Raw genomic sequence first — 19,882 nt, 5'->3', positions numbered from 1 at the left:
TGAGCATTTATTGATAGCACATTTATAACATAGAGTACTTTCAATTTGAAGTAAAATGCAATATTGCTTAATTTTATAAAGAACAGATTTCTTCAACCTTTGATCCTGGTATTCCATGAAGCCCAGGAAAACCAGGAAGTCCACGGTCACCCTGAAAATAAAACAAATTAATTAAAGAAAACACATTTCAGCCTAAAAATATCAACATATACTCTTCCACCTCATTCTTGACAAAATCTACTGGAAACAAATCTGCAAACAGTTAAATATACATCTATACTAAAACCCTGTCTCTATAAAAGACTAATCCTCTTTTAGCAGAGTTTCATTTATGATCAGAGAAGGAGAATATGACAGGCCAGGGGAATCTCATCAACAGCCCTTACCCCACCCTTAGAGAGCAGTCATCTATTCTAAAAACACCTAGACTCTTATGTGGCAAGACCTAGGACTTAATGGAAATGGCCAAGAGCTAATATTCTCCTCAAGAGAGCCATCCTCTGACGTCCCAGCACAGTGAGGATAGACCTGAGATGAAAGTCTAGGATTCTGTAGAGAATTTTTCTCCTATTGCTGATCTCAGTAAATTGTTCGTAGTAGGTGTCTACTCACATGTGTCTATGAAGGGGGAAGGACCTACATGATCTCCAGAAGAGGAGAGACAGAGAAAATCACAGCAGCTTGGTATTTGGTGACATAATTTTAATACTTATTTCTGTGGGACTTAGTGCTGATGTCTTAGCTTCAAAAATCTTAATTGCCAAGACACAGTTTCAAGAGAAGTCCAATGGCTCACTCAGCAAGATTTAGGTTAATTCACATTTATTTAAGCAAATTAAGACACTGCACACAAAAAAGTTATGATTTCCTTAGCTGTCTGGTAGAGAGAGAAGAGGATGTGACCAGTTATCTATGATAAATGTTATTCTTAAAAATCTCAATTTTAATGAAGGTTGTTTATTCACACGTTTTAAAGAGTTGACAGTTATTCAAGGCATAGAACCCTTGAAAGGCAACTCTTTCCACCCTAAATTCCAACTCACCAAATCACATGGTTACCTTACTGCCCCATTTTTCAGTTCCCAGCACTAAGTTAAAGGTGAGAGAACCACCTGTCTGAATTGAGACAACAGTTGAAGGCAAGGTAGACAAAGATACACTCTTGATAAGATGGAACTTAGCTGGGTAATGAGTACTTAATAAAAGTACAAAAAGAAGGGTAAACTGAACTCCCTTCAAGGATGAACCTAGTCCCACCTAAGAATTCCATTCTCTGACTACTTATAGAAGACACCATCATCAAATTGGTGATGTTTTCCTGGAGATAAGATAAACCAACCTTGGATGAAGAGAGAAGACCAGTAAAATTAACCCATACTGGAACCAAGAAGACATAAAATCTTAACAAAACCACCCTCACGTGCATAAGCAAGATTTTTAAGTAAAATTAAAAGGCACAGCATCCATATTAATATCCAGCAATGAAGAGGGGAGGGGCAGAGAAACAGTAAAATGCTTGGAGACGACTAAGGCAATATCTACAAAATACAAAACACAAGAAAGTGCAACTCAAACCCTATATACTCAGCCAAGTAGTGTCCAAGGTTTAAAAGCAATAGGTGGTAAAGAAGTTGTAAAAGTAAGCCAGTGTCTATCTACAGTGGTTCTGTAATGTGAAAGACAAACGCTGCTGGGTTGGCGATTGAGCAGTTGAGTCATCAGTTACTGCAGGACAGGTGAGCCTAAGTTGGTTAATATAGAAATTTATCTACTAGGAAATAGAGGCTGCCAAATAATAATATAAAAAAAAAATAGATGTGGTGGTGGCTCTGAGGCTAGGTAGTGGATAGTGAAAAATAATTGTTGGAGGTTGGAAATACAGTGATTTATGTAATACAGTGAATATTTAATGAAAACTTCGCTTGTAATAAACTGCTAAGGCAAAGAATGCATCCAATGAACTTAGCTAAAGAACCAAAAAACAGAATGACAGTGTCATGAATCAACTGGTATTGGCTGCACTTGAAAAGGGGACTAAAAAGAGATCAGTTCAGAAAAGAATCAGCCAGTTTGCAAGCTGCAATGAAAAGAACAGACCAAGTCTAAAAATACTGGGATGGGGAGAATACACCTTTTCACCCCCATCTCTAATAGGCAAATAATGAAATTGGAGAAGGCCTTTAAGAAGTTCAGTCAAAACACAGCCTCTGAGAAGAAACAGCTCAAGTGTGTGGCCCTAAAAGCCATTCTTAGTTCAGTCAGTTCAGTTCAGTCGCTCAGTCGTGTCTGACTCTTTGCAACCCCATGGACTACAGCACACCAGGCCTCCCTGTCCATCACCAACTCCCGGAGCTTGCTCAAACTCATGTCCATTGAGTCAGTGATGCCATCCAACCATCTCATCCTCTGTTGTCCCCTTCTCCTCCTGCCCTTAATCTTTCCCAGCATCAGGGTCTTTTTCAATGAGTCAGTTCTTCACATCAGGTGGCCAAAGTATTGGAGTTTCAGCTTCAGCATCAGTACTTCCAATGAATATTCAGGACTGATTCCCTTTAGGATGGACTGGTTGGATCTCCTTACAGTCCAAGGGACTCTCAAGAGTCTTCTCCAACACCATTTTTCAAAAGCATCAATTCTTCGGTGCTCAGCTTTCTGCAGAGTCCAACTCACATCAATACATGACTATTGGAAAACCCGTAGCTTTGACTACATGGACCTTTGTCGGCAAAGCAATGTCTCTGCTTTTTAATATGCTGTTTAGGTTGGTCATAACTTGCTCCAAGGAGCAAGCCTTCAATTTCATGGCTGCAGTCACCATCTGCAGTGATTTTGGAGCCCCAAAAAATAAAGTCTCTCACTGTTTCTGCTGTTTCCCCTTGTATTTGCCATGAAGTGATGAGACCAGATACCATGATCTTAGTTTTCTGAATGTTGAGCTTTAAGCCAACTTTTTCACTCTCCTCTTTCAACTTTCAGCAAGAGGCTCTTCAGTTCTTCTTCACTTTCAGCCATAAGGGTGGTGTCATCTGCCTATCTTAAGTTATTGATATTTCTCCTGGCAGTCTTGACTCCAGCTTGTCCTTCATACAGCCCAGCGTTTCTCATGATGTACTCTGCATATGAGTTAAACAAGCCGGGTGACAATATACAGCCTTGACTTACTCCTTTCCTGATTTGGGAACAGTCTGCTGCTCCATGTCCAGTTCTAACTGTTGCTTCTTGATCTGCATACAGATTTCTTAGGAGGAAGGTCAGGTGGTCTGGTATTCCCATCTCTTGAAGAATTTTCCACAGTTTGTTGTGGTCCACACAGTCAAAGGCTTTGGCATAGTCAATAAAGCAGAAGTAGATGTTTTTTGGAATTCTCTTGCTTTTTTGATGATCCAATGGATATCGGCAATATGATCTCTGGTTCCTCTGCCTTTTCTAAAACCAGCTTGAACATCTGGAAGTTCACGGTTCACATACTGTTGAAGCCTGGCTTGGAGAATTTTGAGCATTATTTTGCTAGTGTGTAGATGAGCAATTGTGCAGTAGTTTGAACAGTCTTTGGCATTGCCTTTCTTTGGGATTGGAATGAAAACTGACCTTTTCCAGTCCTGTGGCCACTGCTGAGTTTTCCAAATTCGCTGGCATATTGACTGTAGTACTTTCACAGCATCATCTCTTAGGATTTGAAATAGCGCAACTGGAATTCCATCACCTCCACTAGCTTTGTTTGTAAGTGATGCTTCCTAAGGCCCTCTTGACTTTGCATTCCAGGATGTCTGGCTATAGGTGAGTGATCACACCATCACGGTTATCTGGTTCGTGAAGATCTTTTTTGTATAGTTCTTCTGTGTATTCTTATCACCTCTTCTTAATATCTTCTGCATCTGTTAGGTCCATACCATTTCTGTCTTTTATTGAGCCCATCTTTGCATGAAATATATCTCTTTGTATATCTAATTTTCTTGAAGAGATCTCTAGTCTTTCCCATTCTATTGTTTTCCTCTCTTTCTTTGCATTGATCACTGAGGAAGGCTTTCTTATGTCTCCTTGCTATTCTTCGGAACTCTGCATTCAAATGGGTATATCTTTCCTTTTCTCCTTTGTCTTTCATTTCTCTTCTCTTCACAGCTATTTGTAAGGCCTCCTCAGACAGCCATTTTGCCTTTTTGCTTTTCTTTTTCCTGGGGATGGTGGTGATCCCTGCTTCCTGTACAGTGTCATGAATCTGTCCATAGTTCTTCAGGCACTCTGTCTGTCAAATCTAATCCCTTGAATATATTTGTCATTTCCACTGTACAACTGTAAGGGATTTGATTTAGGTCATACCTGAATGGTCTAGTGGTTTTCCCCACTTTCTTCTATTTAAGTCTGAATTTGGCAATAAGGAGTTCGCAGTCTGTGCCACAGTCAGCTCCCAGTCTTGTTTTTGCTGACTGTATAGAACTTATCCATCGTTGGCTGAAAAGAATACAATCAATCTGATTTTGGTATTGACCATCTAGTGATGTCCATGTGTAGAGTCTTCTCTTTTGTTGTTGGGAGAGGGTATTTGTTATGACTAATGCATTTTCTTGGCAAAACTCTATTAGCCTTTGCCCAGCTTTGTGCACACCAGGACCCAGGAGAAATGAGCAGTGACCCCACAGGAGACTGACCCAGACTTGCCCGTGAGTGTCCAAGAGTCTCCAGTGGAGGCACGGGTTGATGGTGGCCTGTTGCAAGGCTGGGGGCACTGAGTGTAGCAGTGCATGCATGGGACCTTTTGGAGGGAGTCACCATTATCTTCAATTAACTGCACCATAGTTTGGCCCTGGTAAATAACAGGGAGGAAACACAGCCCCACTCATCAATAGAAAATTGAATTAAAGATTTACTGAACATGGTCCTGCCCATCAGAACAAGACCCAATTTCCCCCTCAGTCTCTCTCCCATCAGGAAGCTTCCATAAGCCTCTCATCCTTCTCCATCAGAGGGCAGACAGACTGAAAACCACAATCACAGGAAACTAACCAATTTGGTCACATGGACCACAGCCTTGTCTAACCCATTGAAACTATGAGTCATGCTGTGTAGGGTCATCCAAGACAGATGGGTCACGGTGGAGAGTTCTGACAAAATGTGGCCCACTGGAGAAGGGAGTGGCAAACCACTTCAGTATTCTTGCCTTGAGAACCCCATAAACATGAAAAACTATTCCCAAATTCTCTAAATTAGTAAAAGTTGCATCAAAACATTCTCTCAAGCTGGACATGATGGCTTCATAAGAAGAAACTACTACTTATTAATAACTAATCAGTGAATGCAGAAAGGGCCATGACTAAAATAAAATTGTGGATGATGCTACAGGCTGGAATCACAAGTCAACAATAAAAAAATTACAAATAAATATTTGCTGTTGAGAGAATTATTCTACCAAAAGAACCACAAATCTGTACTAAAAGAGGCTATGACTGTGCAAAACTTTAAAACAAAGTTGCCCTATCACCAATACTTTTAATGTTTTTCTGCCAGTTTTTACTAGACCATGAATTAAGGCAAAATATAAAAATAAAAGAGGTGAAACCTGGAAAGAAGAGTACAAAATATATTTATTTATGATTATACATCTATTTGCCAATATACCTATTACCTTGAAATAACTGATGAGAGAAATCAGTTAATTGCTATTCTAAAAATTAACATACAAAGCAGTTTTTATATGTATAAGCAATAATCAATATAAAAATATGTTAAAGAAAATGTTTCACTTATCATAGGACCAAAAGAGACAAAAAACTCCACAATAAAAAGGAACCACAGACCACCAGAATTCAGAAAGTCCACTCCAGACACAGCAATCTAAACAAGATGAAAAGGCAGAGAAATACCCAACAGGTAAAGGAACATGAAAAATGCCCACCAAGTCAAACAAAAGAGGAGGAGATAGAATCTACCTGAAAAAGAATTTAGAATAATGATAATAAAAATGATCCAAAATCTTGAAAACAAAATGGAGTTACAGATAAATAGCCTGGAGACAAAGATTGAGAAGATGCAAGAAATGTTTAATAAGGACCTAGAAGAAATAAAAAAGAGTCAATTAAAAATGAATAATGCAACAAATGAGATAAAATACACTCTGGAGGGAACCAAGAGTAGAATAACGGAGACAGAAGATAGGATAAGTGAGGTAGAAGATAAAATGGTGGAAATAAACGAAGCAGAGAGGAAAAAAGAAAAAAGAATCAAAAGAAATGAGGACAACCTCAGGGACCTCTGGGACAATGTGAAACACCCCAACATTCGAATCATAGGAGTCCCAGAAGAAGAAGACAAAAAGAAAGGCCATGAGAAAATACTCGAGGAGATAATAGCTGGAAACTTCCCTAAAACGGGGAAGGAAATAGTTACACAGATCCAAGAAACCCAGAGAGTCCCAAACAGGATAAACCCAAGGCAAAACACCCCAAGATGCATATTAATCAAATTAACAAAGATCAAACACAAAGAACAAATACTAAAAGCAGCAAGGGAGAAACAACAAATAACACACAAAGGGATTCCCATAAGGATAACAGCTGATCTATCAATAGAAACCCTCCAGGACAGAAGGGAATGGCAGGACATACTTAAAGTAATGAAAGAGAATAACCTACAACCTATGTTACTGTACCCAGCAACGAACTCATTCAGATATGAAGGAGAATTCAAAAGTTTTACAAACAAGCAAAAGCTGAGAGAATTCAGCACCCCAAACCAGCTCTTCAACAAATGCTGAAGGATCTTCTCTAGACAGGAAACACAGAAAGGTTGTATAAACGTGAACCCAAAACAGCAAAGTAAATGGCAATGGGACCATACCTATCAATAATTGCCTTAAGTGTAAATGGGTTGAATGCCCCAACCAAAAGACAAAGACTGGCTGAGTGGATACAAAAACAAGACCCCTATATATGCTGTCCACAAGCGACCCACCTCAAAACAAGGGACACATACAGACTAAAAGTGAAGGGCTGGAAAAAAATATTTCACGCAAACAGAGACCAAAAGAAAGCAGGAGTCGCAATACTCATATCAGATAAAATAGACTTTCAAATAAAGGATGTGAAAAGAGACAAAGAAGGACACTACATAAAATGATCAAAGGATCAAGCCAAGAAGAAGATATAACAATTATAAATATATATGCACCCAACATAGGAGCACTGCAATATGTAAGGCAAATGCTAGCAAGGATGAAAGAGGAAATTAATAGTAACACAATAATAGTGGGAGACTTTAATACCCCACTCACAACTATGGATAGATCAACTAAACAGAAAATTAACAAGAAAACACAAACTTTAAATGACACAATGGACCAGCTAGACCTAATTGATATCTATAGGACATTTCACCCAAAAACAATCAACTTCACCTTTTTCTCAAGTGCACTTGGAGCCTTCTCCAGAATAGATCACATCCTGGGCCATAAATCTAGTCTTGGTAAATTCAAAAAAATTGAAATCATTCCAGTCATCTTTTCTGACCACAGTGCAATAAGATTAGATCTCAATTACAGGAAAAAAATTATTAAAAATTCAAACATATGGAGGCTAAATAACATGCTTCTGAATAACCAACAAATCATAGAAGAAATCAAAAAAGAAATCAAAATATGCATAGAAATGAATGAAAATGAAAACACAACAACCCAAAACCTATGGGACACTGTAAAAGGAGTGCTAAGGGGAAGGTTCATAGTATTACAGGTTTACCTCAAGAAACAAGAAAAAAGTCAAATAAATAACCTAATTCTACACCTAAAGCAACTAGAGAAAGAAGAAATGAAGAACCCCAGGGTTAATAGAAGGAAAGAAATCTTAAAAATTAGGGAAGAAATAAATGCAAAAGAAACTAAAGAGACCATAGCAAAAATCAACAAAGCTAAAAGCTGGTTTTTCGAAAAAATAAACAAAATTGACAAACCCTTAGCAAGACTCATTAAGAAACAAAGGGAGAAGAACCAAATTAACAAAATTAGAAATGAAAATGGAGAGATCACAACAGACGACAGTGAAATACAAAGGATCATAAGAGACTACTACCAGCAGCTCTATGCCAATAAAATGGACAACTTGGATGAAATGGACAAATTCTTAGAAAAGTATAACTTTCCAAAACTGAACCAGAAAGAAATAGAAGATCTTAACAGACCCATCACAAGCAAGGAAATCGAAACTGTAATCAGAAATCTTCCAGCAAACAAAAGCCCAGGACCAGATGGCTTCACAGCTGAATTCTACCAAAAATTTGTAGAAGAGCTAGCACCTATCTTACTTAAACTCTTCCAGAAAATTGCAGAAGGTAAACTCCCAAACTCATTCTATGAGGCCACCATCACCCTAATTCCAAAACCAGACAAAGATACCACAAAAAAAGAAAACTACAGGCCAATATCACTGATGAACATAGATGCAAAAATCCTTAACAAAATTCTAGCAAACAGAATCCAACAACATATTAAAAAAATCATACACCACGACCAAGTGGGCTTTATCCCAGGAATGCAAGATTTCTTTAATATCTGCAAATCAATCAATGTAATACACCACATTAACAAATTGAAAGATAAAAACCATATGATTATCTCAATAGATGCAGAAAAAGCCTTTGACAAAATTCAACATCCATCTATGATTAAAACTCTCCAGAAAGCAGGAATAGAAAAAACATACATCAACATAATAAAAGCTATATATGACAAACCCACAGCAAGCATTAGCCTCAATGGTGAAAAACTGAAAGCATTTCCCCTAAAATCAGGAACAAGACAAGGGTGTCCACTCTCACCACTACTATTCAACATAGTTTTGGAAGTGTTGGCCACAGCAATCAGAGCAGAAAAAGAAGTAAAAGGAATCCAGATAGGAAAAGAAGAAGTGAAACTCTCACTGTTTGCAGATGACATGATCCTCTACATAGAAAACCCTAAAGACTCTACCAGAAAATTACTAGAGCTAATCAATGAATATAGTAAAGTTGCAGGATATAAAATTAACACACAGAAATCCCTTGCATTCCTATATACTAACAATGAAAAACAGAAAGAGAAATTAAGGAAACAATACCATTCACCATTGCAACAAAAGAATAAAATACTTAGGAGTATATCTACCTAAAGAAACAAAAGACCTATACATAGAAAACTATAAAACACTGATGAAAGAAATCAAAGAGGACACAAACAGATGGAGAATATACCGTGTTCATGGATTGGAAGAATCAATACTGTCAAAATGGCTAACTACCCAAAGCAATCTATAGATTCAATGCAATCCCTATCAAGCTTACCAACGGTATTTTCACAGAACTAGAACAAATAATTTCACAATTTGTATGGAAATATAAAAAAACCTTGAATAGCCAAAGTAATCTTGAGAAAGAAGAATGGAACTGGAGGAATCAACCTGCCTGACTTCAGACTCTACTACAAAGCCACAGTCATCAAGACAGTATGGTACTGGCACAAAGACAGAAATATAGATCAATGGAACAGAATAGAAAGCCCAGAGATAAATCCACGAACCTATGGACACCTTATCTTTGACAAAGGAGGCAAGGATATACAATGGAAAAAAGACAACCTCTTTAACAAGTGGTGCTGGGAAAACTGGTCAACCACTTGTAAAAGAATGAAACTAGAACACTTTCTAACACCATACACAAAAATAAAAAAATGGATTAAAGATCTAAATGTAAGACCAGAAACTATAAAACTCCTAGAGGAGAACATAGGCAAAACACTCTCCGACATAAATCACAGCAGGATCCTCTATGACCCACCTCCCAGAATATTGGAAATAAAAGCAAAAATAAACAAATGGGACCTAATGAAACTTAAAAGCTTTTGCACTACAAAGGAAACTATAAGTAAGGTGAAAAGACAGCCCTTCAGATTGGGAGAAAATAATAGCAAACAAAGCAACAGACAAAGGATTAATCTCAAAAATATACAAGCAACTCCTGCAGCTCAATTCCAGAAAAATAAATGACCCAATCAAAAAATGGGCCAAAGAACTAAACAGACATTTCTCCAAAGAAGACATACAGATGGCTAACAAACACATGAAAAGATGCTCAACATCACTCATTATCAGAGAAATGCAAATCAAAACCACAATGAGGTACCATTACACGCCAGTCAGGATGGCTGCTATCCAAAAGTCTACAAGCAATAAATGCTGGAGAGGGTGTGGAGAAAAGGGAACACTCTTACACTGTTGGTGAGAATGCAAACTAGTACAGCCACTATGGAAAACAGTGTGGAGATTTCTTAAAAAAAAAAACTGGAAATAGAACTGCCATATGACCCAGCAATCCCACTTCTGGGCATACACACCGAGGAAACTAGATCTGAAAGAGACACGTGCACCCCAATGTTCATCGCAGCACTGTTTATAATAGCCAGGACATGGAAGCAACCTAGATGCCCATCAGCAGATGAATGGATAAGGAAGCTGTGGTACATATACACCATGGAATATTACTCAGCCGTTAAAAAGAATTCATTTGAACCAGTTCTAATGAGATGGATGAAACTGGAGCCCATTATACACAGTGAAGTAAGCCAGAAAGATAAAGACCATTACAGCATACTAACACATATATATGGAATTTAGAAAGATGGTAATGATAACCCTATATGCAAAACAGAAAAAGAGACACAGATGTACAGAACAGACTTTTGGACTCTGTGGGAGAAGGCAAGGGTGGGATGTTTCGAGAGAACAGGATCGAAACATGTATATTATTTAAGGTGAAAGAGATCACCAGCCCAGGTTGGATGCATGAGACAAGTGCTCAGGGCCTGGTGCACTGGGAAGACCCAGAGGGATGGGGTGGAGAGGGAGGTGGGAGGAGGGATTGGGATGGGGAATACATGTAAATCCATGGCTGATTCATGTCAATGTATGACAAAAACCACTACAATATTGTAAAGTAATTAGCCTCAAACTAATAAAGATAAATGAAAAAAAAAATTCCTACATGTAAACTTAGGTAATGTTGAGAACCAATACAAAATAAAATTATAATATTATTCCATTGAGTTTTAAGATTGAAATGAAAAGAAAGGTAAATCACAATCCTGACTAGGAAAGCTCAATATTGAAGTGATGTTAATGCCTCTAAAATTAATCTATAAATTCAAAGGAATCCTCATTAAAATAGAAATAGAAACCTCTTTAAAAATTGAAAAAAAAATACAGGACTTTATCTGGAAAAATAAGCATGTAAGAATAGCCAGGAAAATTTTGATCATAAAGAGTAATGAAGAAGTACTAGGCCTGCCAGTATTAAATAACATTATGAAGTGACAATAATTAAACAATTTGGCCTTGGAGAAGACGTAGACAGATAAGTGGAACAGAGTGGAAAGCCAAAAACACTGGAACCAAAGGAAAATGGAAATTTAGGAATAGAGCTGGTTTTTAAAATAAATGGAGAAAAAAGTGAAATTTCATAAATACTGTTGCAGCAATTGGCTATTCTTTTAGAAAAAGAAAAGTAAAAATATGAATACTCATCTAACTTTACTCCAAATACCAAAAATTTTAAGATTAAAACATAAAATAATAGAAATTCAAAAAATTAAATCATGAGTAATTATATTCAAAATGTTAGAATGCTGAATCTTTCTATACAGATACAAATATAGGAGATAAGAAGTAAAACTTATACCTGTGTACATATACATACATTATATATATACATATTTTAAATTTCTGTATGACTAAAATTCTAAAAAAAACAAATTAAAAGACATAATATAATCCAGGAAAATTATTTTCACAAATTTATGACATGCATATAAAAATCATTCTTAAAAAAAGATGAACAGCCCAAAAGAAAAAAATGCATATGAGTAAAATCAAATTGCAGAGAAGAAACATTATTTCCAAGATTATACAGTGGAAGTCACAAATAGATTCAAAGGATTAGATCTGATAGTCTGAAGAACTATGGACGAAGGTTCATGACATTGTACAGGAGGCAATGATCAAGACCATCCCCAAGAAAAAGAAATGAAAAAAGGAAAAACGGCTGTCTGAGGAGACCTTACAAATAGCTGAGAAAAGAAGAGAAGTGAAAGGCAAAGAAGAAAAGGAAAGATGTTCCCATTTGAATGCAGAGTTCCAAAGAATAGCAAAGAGATATAAGAAAGCCTTCCTCAGCGATCAGTGCAAAGAAATAGAGGAAATCAATACATCTGTGTCTCTTTTTCTGTCCTGCATATATGGTTATCATAACCATCTTTTTAAATTCCATATATATGCATTAGGATACTGCATTGGTGTTTATCTTTCTGGCTTACTTCACTCTGTATTCATGTCAACATATGGCAAAGACCACTAGAATATTGTAATTAGCCTCCAACTAATAAAAATAAACGAAAAAAAAAAGTAGAGGAAAACAATAGAATGGGGAAGACTAGAGATCTCTTCAAGAAAATTAGAGATACCAAGGGAACACTTCATGCAAAGATAGGCTCAATAAAGGACAGAAATGGTGTGGACCTAACAGAAGCAGAAGATATTAAGAAGAGGTGGCAAGAATACACAGAAGAACTGTACAAAAAGATCTTCATGAACCAGATAATCACAATGGTGTGATCACCCACTTAGAGCCAGACATCCTGGTGTGTGAAGTCAAGAGAGCCTTAGGAAGCATCACTACGAACAAAGCTAGTGGAGGTGATGGAATTCCAGTTGCACTATTTCAAATCCTAAGAGATGATGCTGTGAAAGTGCTACAGTCAATCTGTCAGCAAATTTGGAAAACTCAGCAGTGGCCACAGGACTGGAAAAGGTCAGTTTTTGTTCCAATCCCAAAGAAAGGCAATGCCAAAGAATGTTCAAAAGAGTGCACAGTTGCGCTCATCTCACACGCTAGCAAAGTAATGCTCAAAATTCTCCAAGCCAGGCTTCAACAACACGTGAACCGTGAACTTCCAGATGTTCAAGCTGGTTTTAGAAAAGGCAGAGGAACCAGAGATCATATTGCCAATATCCACTGGATCATCGAAATACCAAGAGAGTTCCAGAAAAACATCTACTTCTGCTTTATTGACTATGCCAAAGCCTTTGACTATGTGGACCACAACAAACTGGAAAATTCTTCAAGAGATGGTCAGACCACCTGACCTGCCTCTTGAGAAACCTGTATACACATCAAGAAGCAACAGTTAGAACTGGAAATGGAACAATACACTAATTCCAAATAGGAAAAAGAGCACCTCAAAGCTGTATATTGTCACCCTGCTTCTTTTACTTATATGCAGAGTACATCATGAGAAATGCTAGGCTGGAGGAAGCACAAGCTGGAATCAAGGTTGCCGGAAGAAATAGCAACAACCTCAGATATGCAGATGACACCACCCTTATGGCAGAAAGTGAAGAAGAACTAAAGAGCCTCTTGATGAAAGTGAAAGAGGAGAGTAAAAAAGTTGGCTTAAATCTCAACATTCAGAGAACTAAGATCATGGCATCCAGTCCCATCACTTCATGGCAAATAGATGGGGAAACAGTGGAAACAGTGTCAGACTTTATTTTTGGGGGCTCCAAAATCACTGCAGATGGTGACTGCTGCCATGAAATTCAAAGACGCTTACTCCTTGGAAGAAAAGTTATGACCAACCTAAACAGCATATTAAAAAGCAGAGACATTACATTGCCAACAAAGGTCTGTCTAGTCAAGGCTATGGTTTTTCCAGTAATCATGTATGGACGTGAGAGTTGGACTATAAAGAAAGCTGAGCACCAAAGAATTGATGCTTTTGAACTGTGGTGTTGGAGAAGATTGCGAGGAGATCCAACCAGTCCATCCTAAAGGAGATCAGTCCTCGGTGTTCGTTGGAAGGACTGATGTTGAAGCTGAAACTCCAATACTTTGGCCACCTGCTGTGAAGAGTTGACTCATTGGAAAAGACCCTGATGCTGGGAAAGATTGAGGGCAGGAGGGGAAGGGGATGACAGAGGATGAGATGGCTGGATGGCATCACCGACTTGATAGACATGAGTTTGAGTAAACTCCGGGAGTTGGTGATGGACAGGGAGGCCTCGTGTGCTGCAATTCATAGGGTCGCAAAGAGTCGGACACGACTGAGTGACTGACCTGAACTGAATACACAGAGATGTTCATTACAGTATTGTTGATAACATACCCACACTAAGGAACCACAGCATACCTAAGTTAGAGGTTTCTTAAATTGAAAAAAAAATAACCCCTATAAGTCTGTAGCTGTGGTTAACCTTCTGTTTACAGCTTCACTCACAAAGCCTATTGAATTTTCAACTTTCCACTAAACTCCTTGAGTTCAGCTCTCATCTTTATCACATAATGCTAATAATCTCTCTCAAAATAGTTCTTTGTATGGGTCATGTGCTTTATTAGACCCCAATCTCCTTGAGAAAAGCATCCATTGTTGCACTCCTATTTTATCTTAGTAGATGTGATAATTATTCATCAATATTTATATCTCTCTACTTCTAAGCATATGGGGAAATCACACTTTTCTGACACTTGAAGTTGGTGTGGTTTACAAAATTTGCTCTGGCTAAACAACGATGAATGGAAGTGGTTTAAGATCAGCTGTTTGATTCTCCAGGGACCTGGTAGCATAATTAGTTATAATCTAGAGAGTGAAACTTCTGTTAGCCTGAGTCTGCTAAGAACTTAGTTTAATTTAATAAACAATAAATCTTTTAAGGCATCAGCATTTGGGATTTGTCATTGCAGCATAACCTACTCCATCCTAGCTGATGACTTAATGATGATTCATGATAATTTACTGAATATATAAATACTTCCATTTTCTAAATTACAGTAAATACTCGAGTCCTCCAAGAAAATTCCATTAAAATAATTATTTTCAGGAGTCACACTCTTAGTTTCCACTTAGTTTACAAGAGATTAGGATCAAAGAGAATCCAAGATTTGCAGTAAAATAGTTCCATTTTCTCCAGGTTGCCTCCAACCCTTTTATGACTGATGAACATGCCTTTGATGAGAATGTCAATCTGATAGGTTGACTGAGAGTCACAGTCTCCAAAGTTAGGCTGAGATGACATCTTTGAGTAGCAAGAGAATATGAAAACTAATATTTTAAAACTCTCATTCTTTTAAAATTTCCATGTGTCTATGTTTTTGATGTTTATAATCCTATCTTCAGTAGCACAGTGTACAATTCATACATATATGAGACTACATGCCCAAAAGTTTTTCATTGCAAAGATTTTGCAGTTTAAAAGTTTGCTGAACTAAGATCTAAAGTGAACAACCCCTTCTTTCTCAAAAGTTATTTTTTTACTTTCTTAAAGCCTTTGTTTCTGAGATATGGCAGAAACATCTTACAGGTACACATGGAAAAGTAAGATAATGAGTCCACTCGCCTGGCACAACCAATGCAAACCATCACTCATCCCTCCAGCCTCCTGCTCCCTCCCCTTCTGCCTCCCTTCCCCTCTCCCCTCCCCTTCCTCATCCCGTGCCCCCTCTCCCCTCCCCTTCTCCTCAGCTGCTCACAGGTCTTTCCATACCGCAGCTAATAGAGCAAAAAAGGAATAATCATAGTGTTAAAAAAGATTCTGGCTAAAGCAAAAAAAAAAAAAAGTGAAAAGAAAGCCACACTGAGATGAAGACATTTTATTTCAACCCCCAATTCTTGAGTAAATTCAGGTAGATGATAAGTTTCTCAATTTTCAGTTTCAAACTTGTAAAATAGGGATCATCTAGCTCACAATTACTGTAAAATGGGCAAAGCGTGACTTATGCTACTAACCTTATAGGACTTTTTGAGAGGCATGTGATAGAGAATGCATGTGGATAGCATCCACGCAAATATGTCTAAAAATAAAACAGAAAAAAGTACACACAACAGTAACACCTTCAGGCATCCAAGATAGTACAAGTCTTATACTTCTTCTTTGCTTCTTATCCTCTTAGATAAAAGCAGACCCTAAGTGTCACATGGGCTCAGGCCATAATGATTTACTGGTAACTATTTAAATTGACTAGTATGTTCCCTCTCTCATAGGGGCATTCCCTTAGGCTTGGGAGTCACCATCGGACTACACCTTCCAGAGCATCCCTGCCATAGTTTATCAGTGACCATAACACAGAGCACACTCAAGTGAAGACAAGAAATAAGAGTCTGAAATCAAGAAAAGATGAAACATTCTGTAAAAATTCAACAAAAGTTTTAAGCTTCCCAATGACAGCAGTAGAGAAAAAGGAAACAGGACAAGAAGTGGCAGAACATCGAAGAAATGAGGCAGGACATAGAATGAATGGTTCCTCATCATAAACTGAGAGGCTGAATCCACTATAGTGCCCTACAAGGAAAGAGGATAAAGGGTCAGGAAACAATAGAGACTGCAAAAGTGTCTGCAGACGTAGGCAAAAACGAAACACACAGGTCAGCACCACATGGACAGATGGGAGGGATGTTCAGCCAAGCCTGACTCCAGAGAAGATTTCTGGAGGGTCCTGTCACCTTGGAAGAAAAGCTTCTAAGGAAAGGAGGTAGGAGAGAAGGGAAATGCGGTACCACTTCTTCTATACAAAGGAAAGAAAGTTTTTCTAAAAAGTCCTTGCTTATAACAACTTCATGATTTCTCCAGATTCAGATGAAACAAAATATTTTATTAAGAAAAAAGTGTGTGTGTTTATTTAATAATACTTTATTATTTATTCTATGATTTATAACATATACTTATTCATGCATGCATGCTAAGTCTTTTTAGTCATGTCTGACTCTTTACAACCCTATTGACTATAGCCCACCAGGTTCCATCTGTCCATGGGATTCTCCAGGCAAGAATACTGCAGTGGGTTGCCATGCCCTCCTCCAAGGGATCCTCCCGACCCAGGGATCAAACCCACATCTCTTACATCTACGTGTATTGGCAAGGGGGTTCTTTATCACTAGCGCCACCTGAGAAGCCCCAACATACAATGATTCCAATATATGCTTATCACTGATGTGTATATATATTTGACACATAAATTGATATTCATATTCATTTATATTTAATAATAGAATAATAAACTCTATTGTTAGAGGAGAGAAAGGGCATGGGGTTGAAATGGGACTCCCCAGTATCTAGAGAACAGAGACAGAAGACAACAATTAAATCATGAAAAGGCAACCAGTGAAGGCAAGAGAAAACCTAGGAACATGTGGGCCCAGAAGCTAGGAGAAGAATAGTTCCAAAAAGAAGGCAATAGACAGTTGTGTCAAATGCTGCTGAGACACAGATAAACAGATACCTGAAAACAACAACTCCTGGCTTTCAAAGAGGGGAAACTGATTATCTAACCATGCAACATAAGCTTGTGATGGGCATCCCACTGGAGGGGTTTCAAGAGGTTTTTTGAGTATTTACACTGTGATGGGAAACAGAGAAATAGTGGGCAGCTGAAGGAAGCTTTGTAGTGGGTTTAGTTTGGTTCATTTCTGATGGGTCACATCTTGGGTGATTGGGAAAATTTAATAAGAAAGAACAAACTAGCCATGTAATCCAGCAATCCTGCCCCTGGGCATGTGACCTGACAAAACTGTAACCTGAATAGGTGTCCACACCCCTGTGTTCACAGCAATGCTACATACAATAACCCAGACATAAAAACAGCCTAAGCGTCCATCAATAGATGGATGGATAAAGAAGATGTGGGGGATATATATCTATCTATCTATAATGGAATATTACTCAGCAAAAAAGAATGAAATAATGCCATTTGCAACACCATGGATGAACTTAGAGATTATCACACTAAGTGAAGTAAGCCAGAAAGAGGAAGACATGTACCATATAATATAACTTATGTGCGGAATCCAAAATGTGAAACAAATGAACTTATCTCTGAAACAGAAACAAACTCACAGACATAGAGAACAGACTGGGGGTTGCCGGGGAGGCGGGGGATAGAGTGGGAGTCTGGGATTAGCAGATGCACTATAGCATGCAAAAACAAGGCCCTACTGTATAGTACAGACAACTGCACTGAATATCCTGTGGAGAAACCACAATGGGCAAGAATATGAAAAAGAATCCTTATATATATCACATCATGTGAAACATGCGTGCATGCCAGGTTACTTAAGTCATGTCTGACTCTTTGCAACCCTATGAATTAAAGACCACCAGACTGCTCTGTCCATGGGATTCTCCAGGCAAGAACACTGGAATGGGTTGCCATGCCCTCCTCCAGGTGATCTTTCAGACCCAGGGATCGAACCCACTTCTCTTATGTCTACCTGTATTGGCAGGCTGGTTCTTTACCACTAGCGCCACCTGGGAAGCCCATAGAACATATATGTATATCCACAGACACAGACACACGACTGAGTCATTCTGCTCAGTCATTCTGAGTCATTCTGCTGCACAGAAGAACTCAACACGACATTGTAAATCAACTTTATTTCAGTAATTTTTTTTAAAAAGAAAAAAAAAGCCTGTGACACAGAAGAGCAGGACTAATGAATAACAGTAATGGAGAAGGATGAGACCTCGAGCACGTAGGCGGGCTGGGCGTTATACAAGGACAGTTCATCCGTGGCAACAGGAGAGGGCAGAACAGAGAAACACACACATCAACGAGGGTAAAGGGAGCAAAACAAGGCTCATGGTGCTCCTGAAGGTGCAATTCAACACGCAGAGAAACAGTAACAGGCAAACTAATTCACAATTTTTGGGGGGGCAGTTTACAAACCACCATGATGATCATGGTCATCATCTCTAATTTACAGTGCTTAATTCTGGTCAAGCATATGCATGGCCTTAGTCAGTCTTCACAACAAGGCTATGAAGAAATACTTATAGCCCAACTTTCTAGCTTTGGGAAAACAGATTTCAAGAGATTAAGAAGCATGACTAGGAAGGTGAAGCAGTCTGAATTCAGGGTACAGCCTGAAACCTGTCACTGCATTAAGCCTTCCCCCACCGTGCAACACACATGTGCACACACCCATGTTTGGACCACTGGGCTATCAGAAAGCTACATGGGCAGATTACTCTCCCTATTTAAGAAAGAAGGAAAATGAAGAAGAAAGAAGTAAAAAGTGGCCCCTTCCTAAGCCAGTTTTATTTCTCCCTCCTATGTCACTATTGGCTTCATTTCAATTTTATAAAAAAACAATTTTTTTATCCTCAGGAACACTGCTAGAGGTGGGAGATGAAGAAGTAAAGCCACTGGAATGCTGAATTTTAAAATATTATTCCCTAATAAGCCTTTCAGCTTGGTCCTTTATTACTATTCTCAACATATATATATTGGAATTCCTTGATTGTGTAATAGATATCATTGCCTTTCAAAGCTTAGATAATGAAGCTTATTCATCTAAGAAAGGTTCGCTCATCACATGATGCCCTGATGTGATGCTGAGAGCAACTGGACAGGGAGATGCTGAAAGGACAATTCAGGTGTCTGACGCTCTAATGAAGGTACTAAATACAATGTATATAATTGGTTCCATAAAGATAACCTTGGTTACAATTAAGATATATTTTTTCTTAAACCCTGAAAAACCAAATGATGAATTTGAACGAAGTCTGGCTAGTTTAAAAAAATTATTAATGCTTCCTGTGTCTCCAGGATTGCATTTGCCATGCAAGTTTCATAGTCAATTAGAAAACCCATAAATATACATCAATCAACCCAGCTTAATGTGCTTTAACAAAATATATTTCTCCACATTATTTAAATATATTAGTCTTCCTTAAGGTTGGGGAAGTGCTTTGAAGTAGTTAAAGTATTTCTTAGAGACCAAAGAATAGCTTTGGATTGAAAGTCATCAGCTGAAGACCATTTGGTAGATAAGATGTCCTCTTAATTTTGTAAATTCAAGGAAAAAGAAACCATACAAAATCTA

General features: G+C 38.1%; 1 protein-coding gene across 3 annotated transcripts in view; it reads right to left on the bottom strand.

The window, feature by feature from the left end:
• The window catches only part of COL21A1 (collagen type XXI alpha 1 chain), a 213,726-nt gene that overhangs the window by 72,105 nt on the left and 121,739 nt on the right, over positions 1 to 19,882 (bottom strand). For all 3 annotated transcript variants that reach the window (XM_043449847.1, XM_043449846.1, XM_043449849.1), the window contains one exon: positions 98 to 151. In XM_043449847.1, the coding sequence (XP_043305782.1) occupies positions 98 to 151 (54 nt within the window). The remainder of the gene's footprint in view (positions 1 to 97; positions 152 to 19,882) is intronic.

This window comes from Cervus canadensis, chromosome 28 (assembly GCF_019320065.1).
Source record: "Cervus canadensis isolate Bull #8, Minnesota chromosome 28, ASM1932006v1, whole genome shotgun sequence".
In the NCBI taxonomy this organism is placed as follows: domain Eukaryota; kingdom Metazoa; phylum Chordata; class Mammalia; order Artiodactyla; family Cervidae; genus Cervus; species Cervus canadensis.
This window is presented reverse-complemented; position numbering and strand designations above follow the sequence as displayed.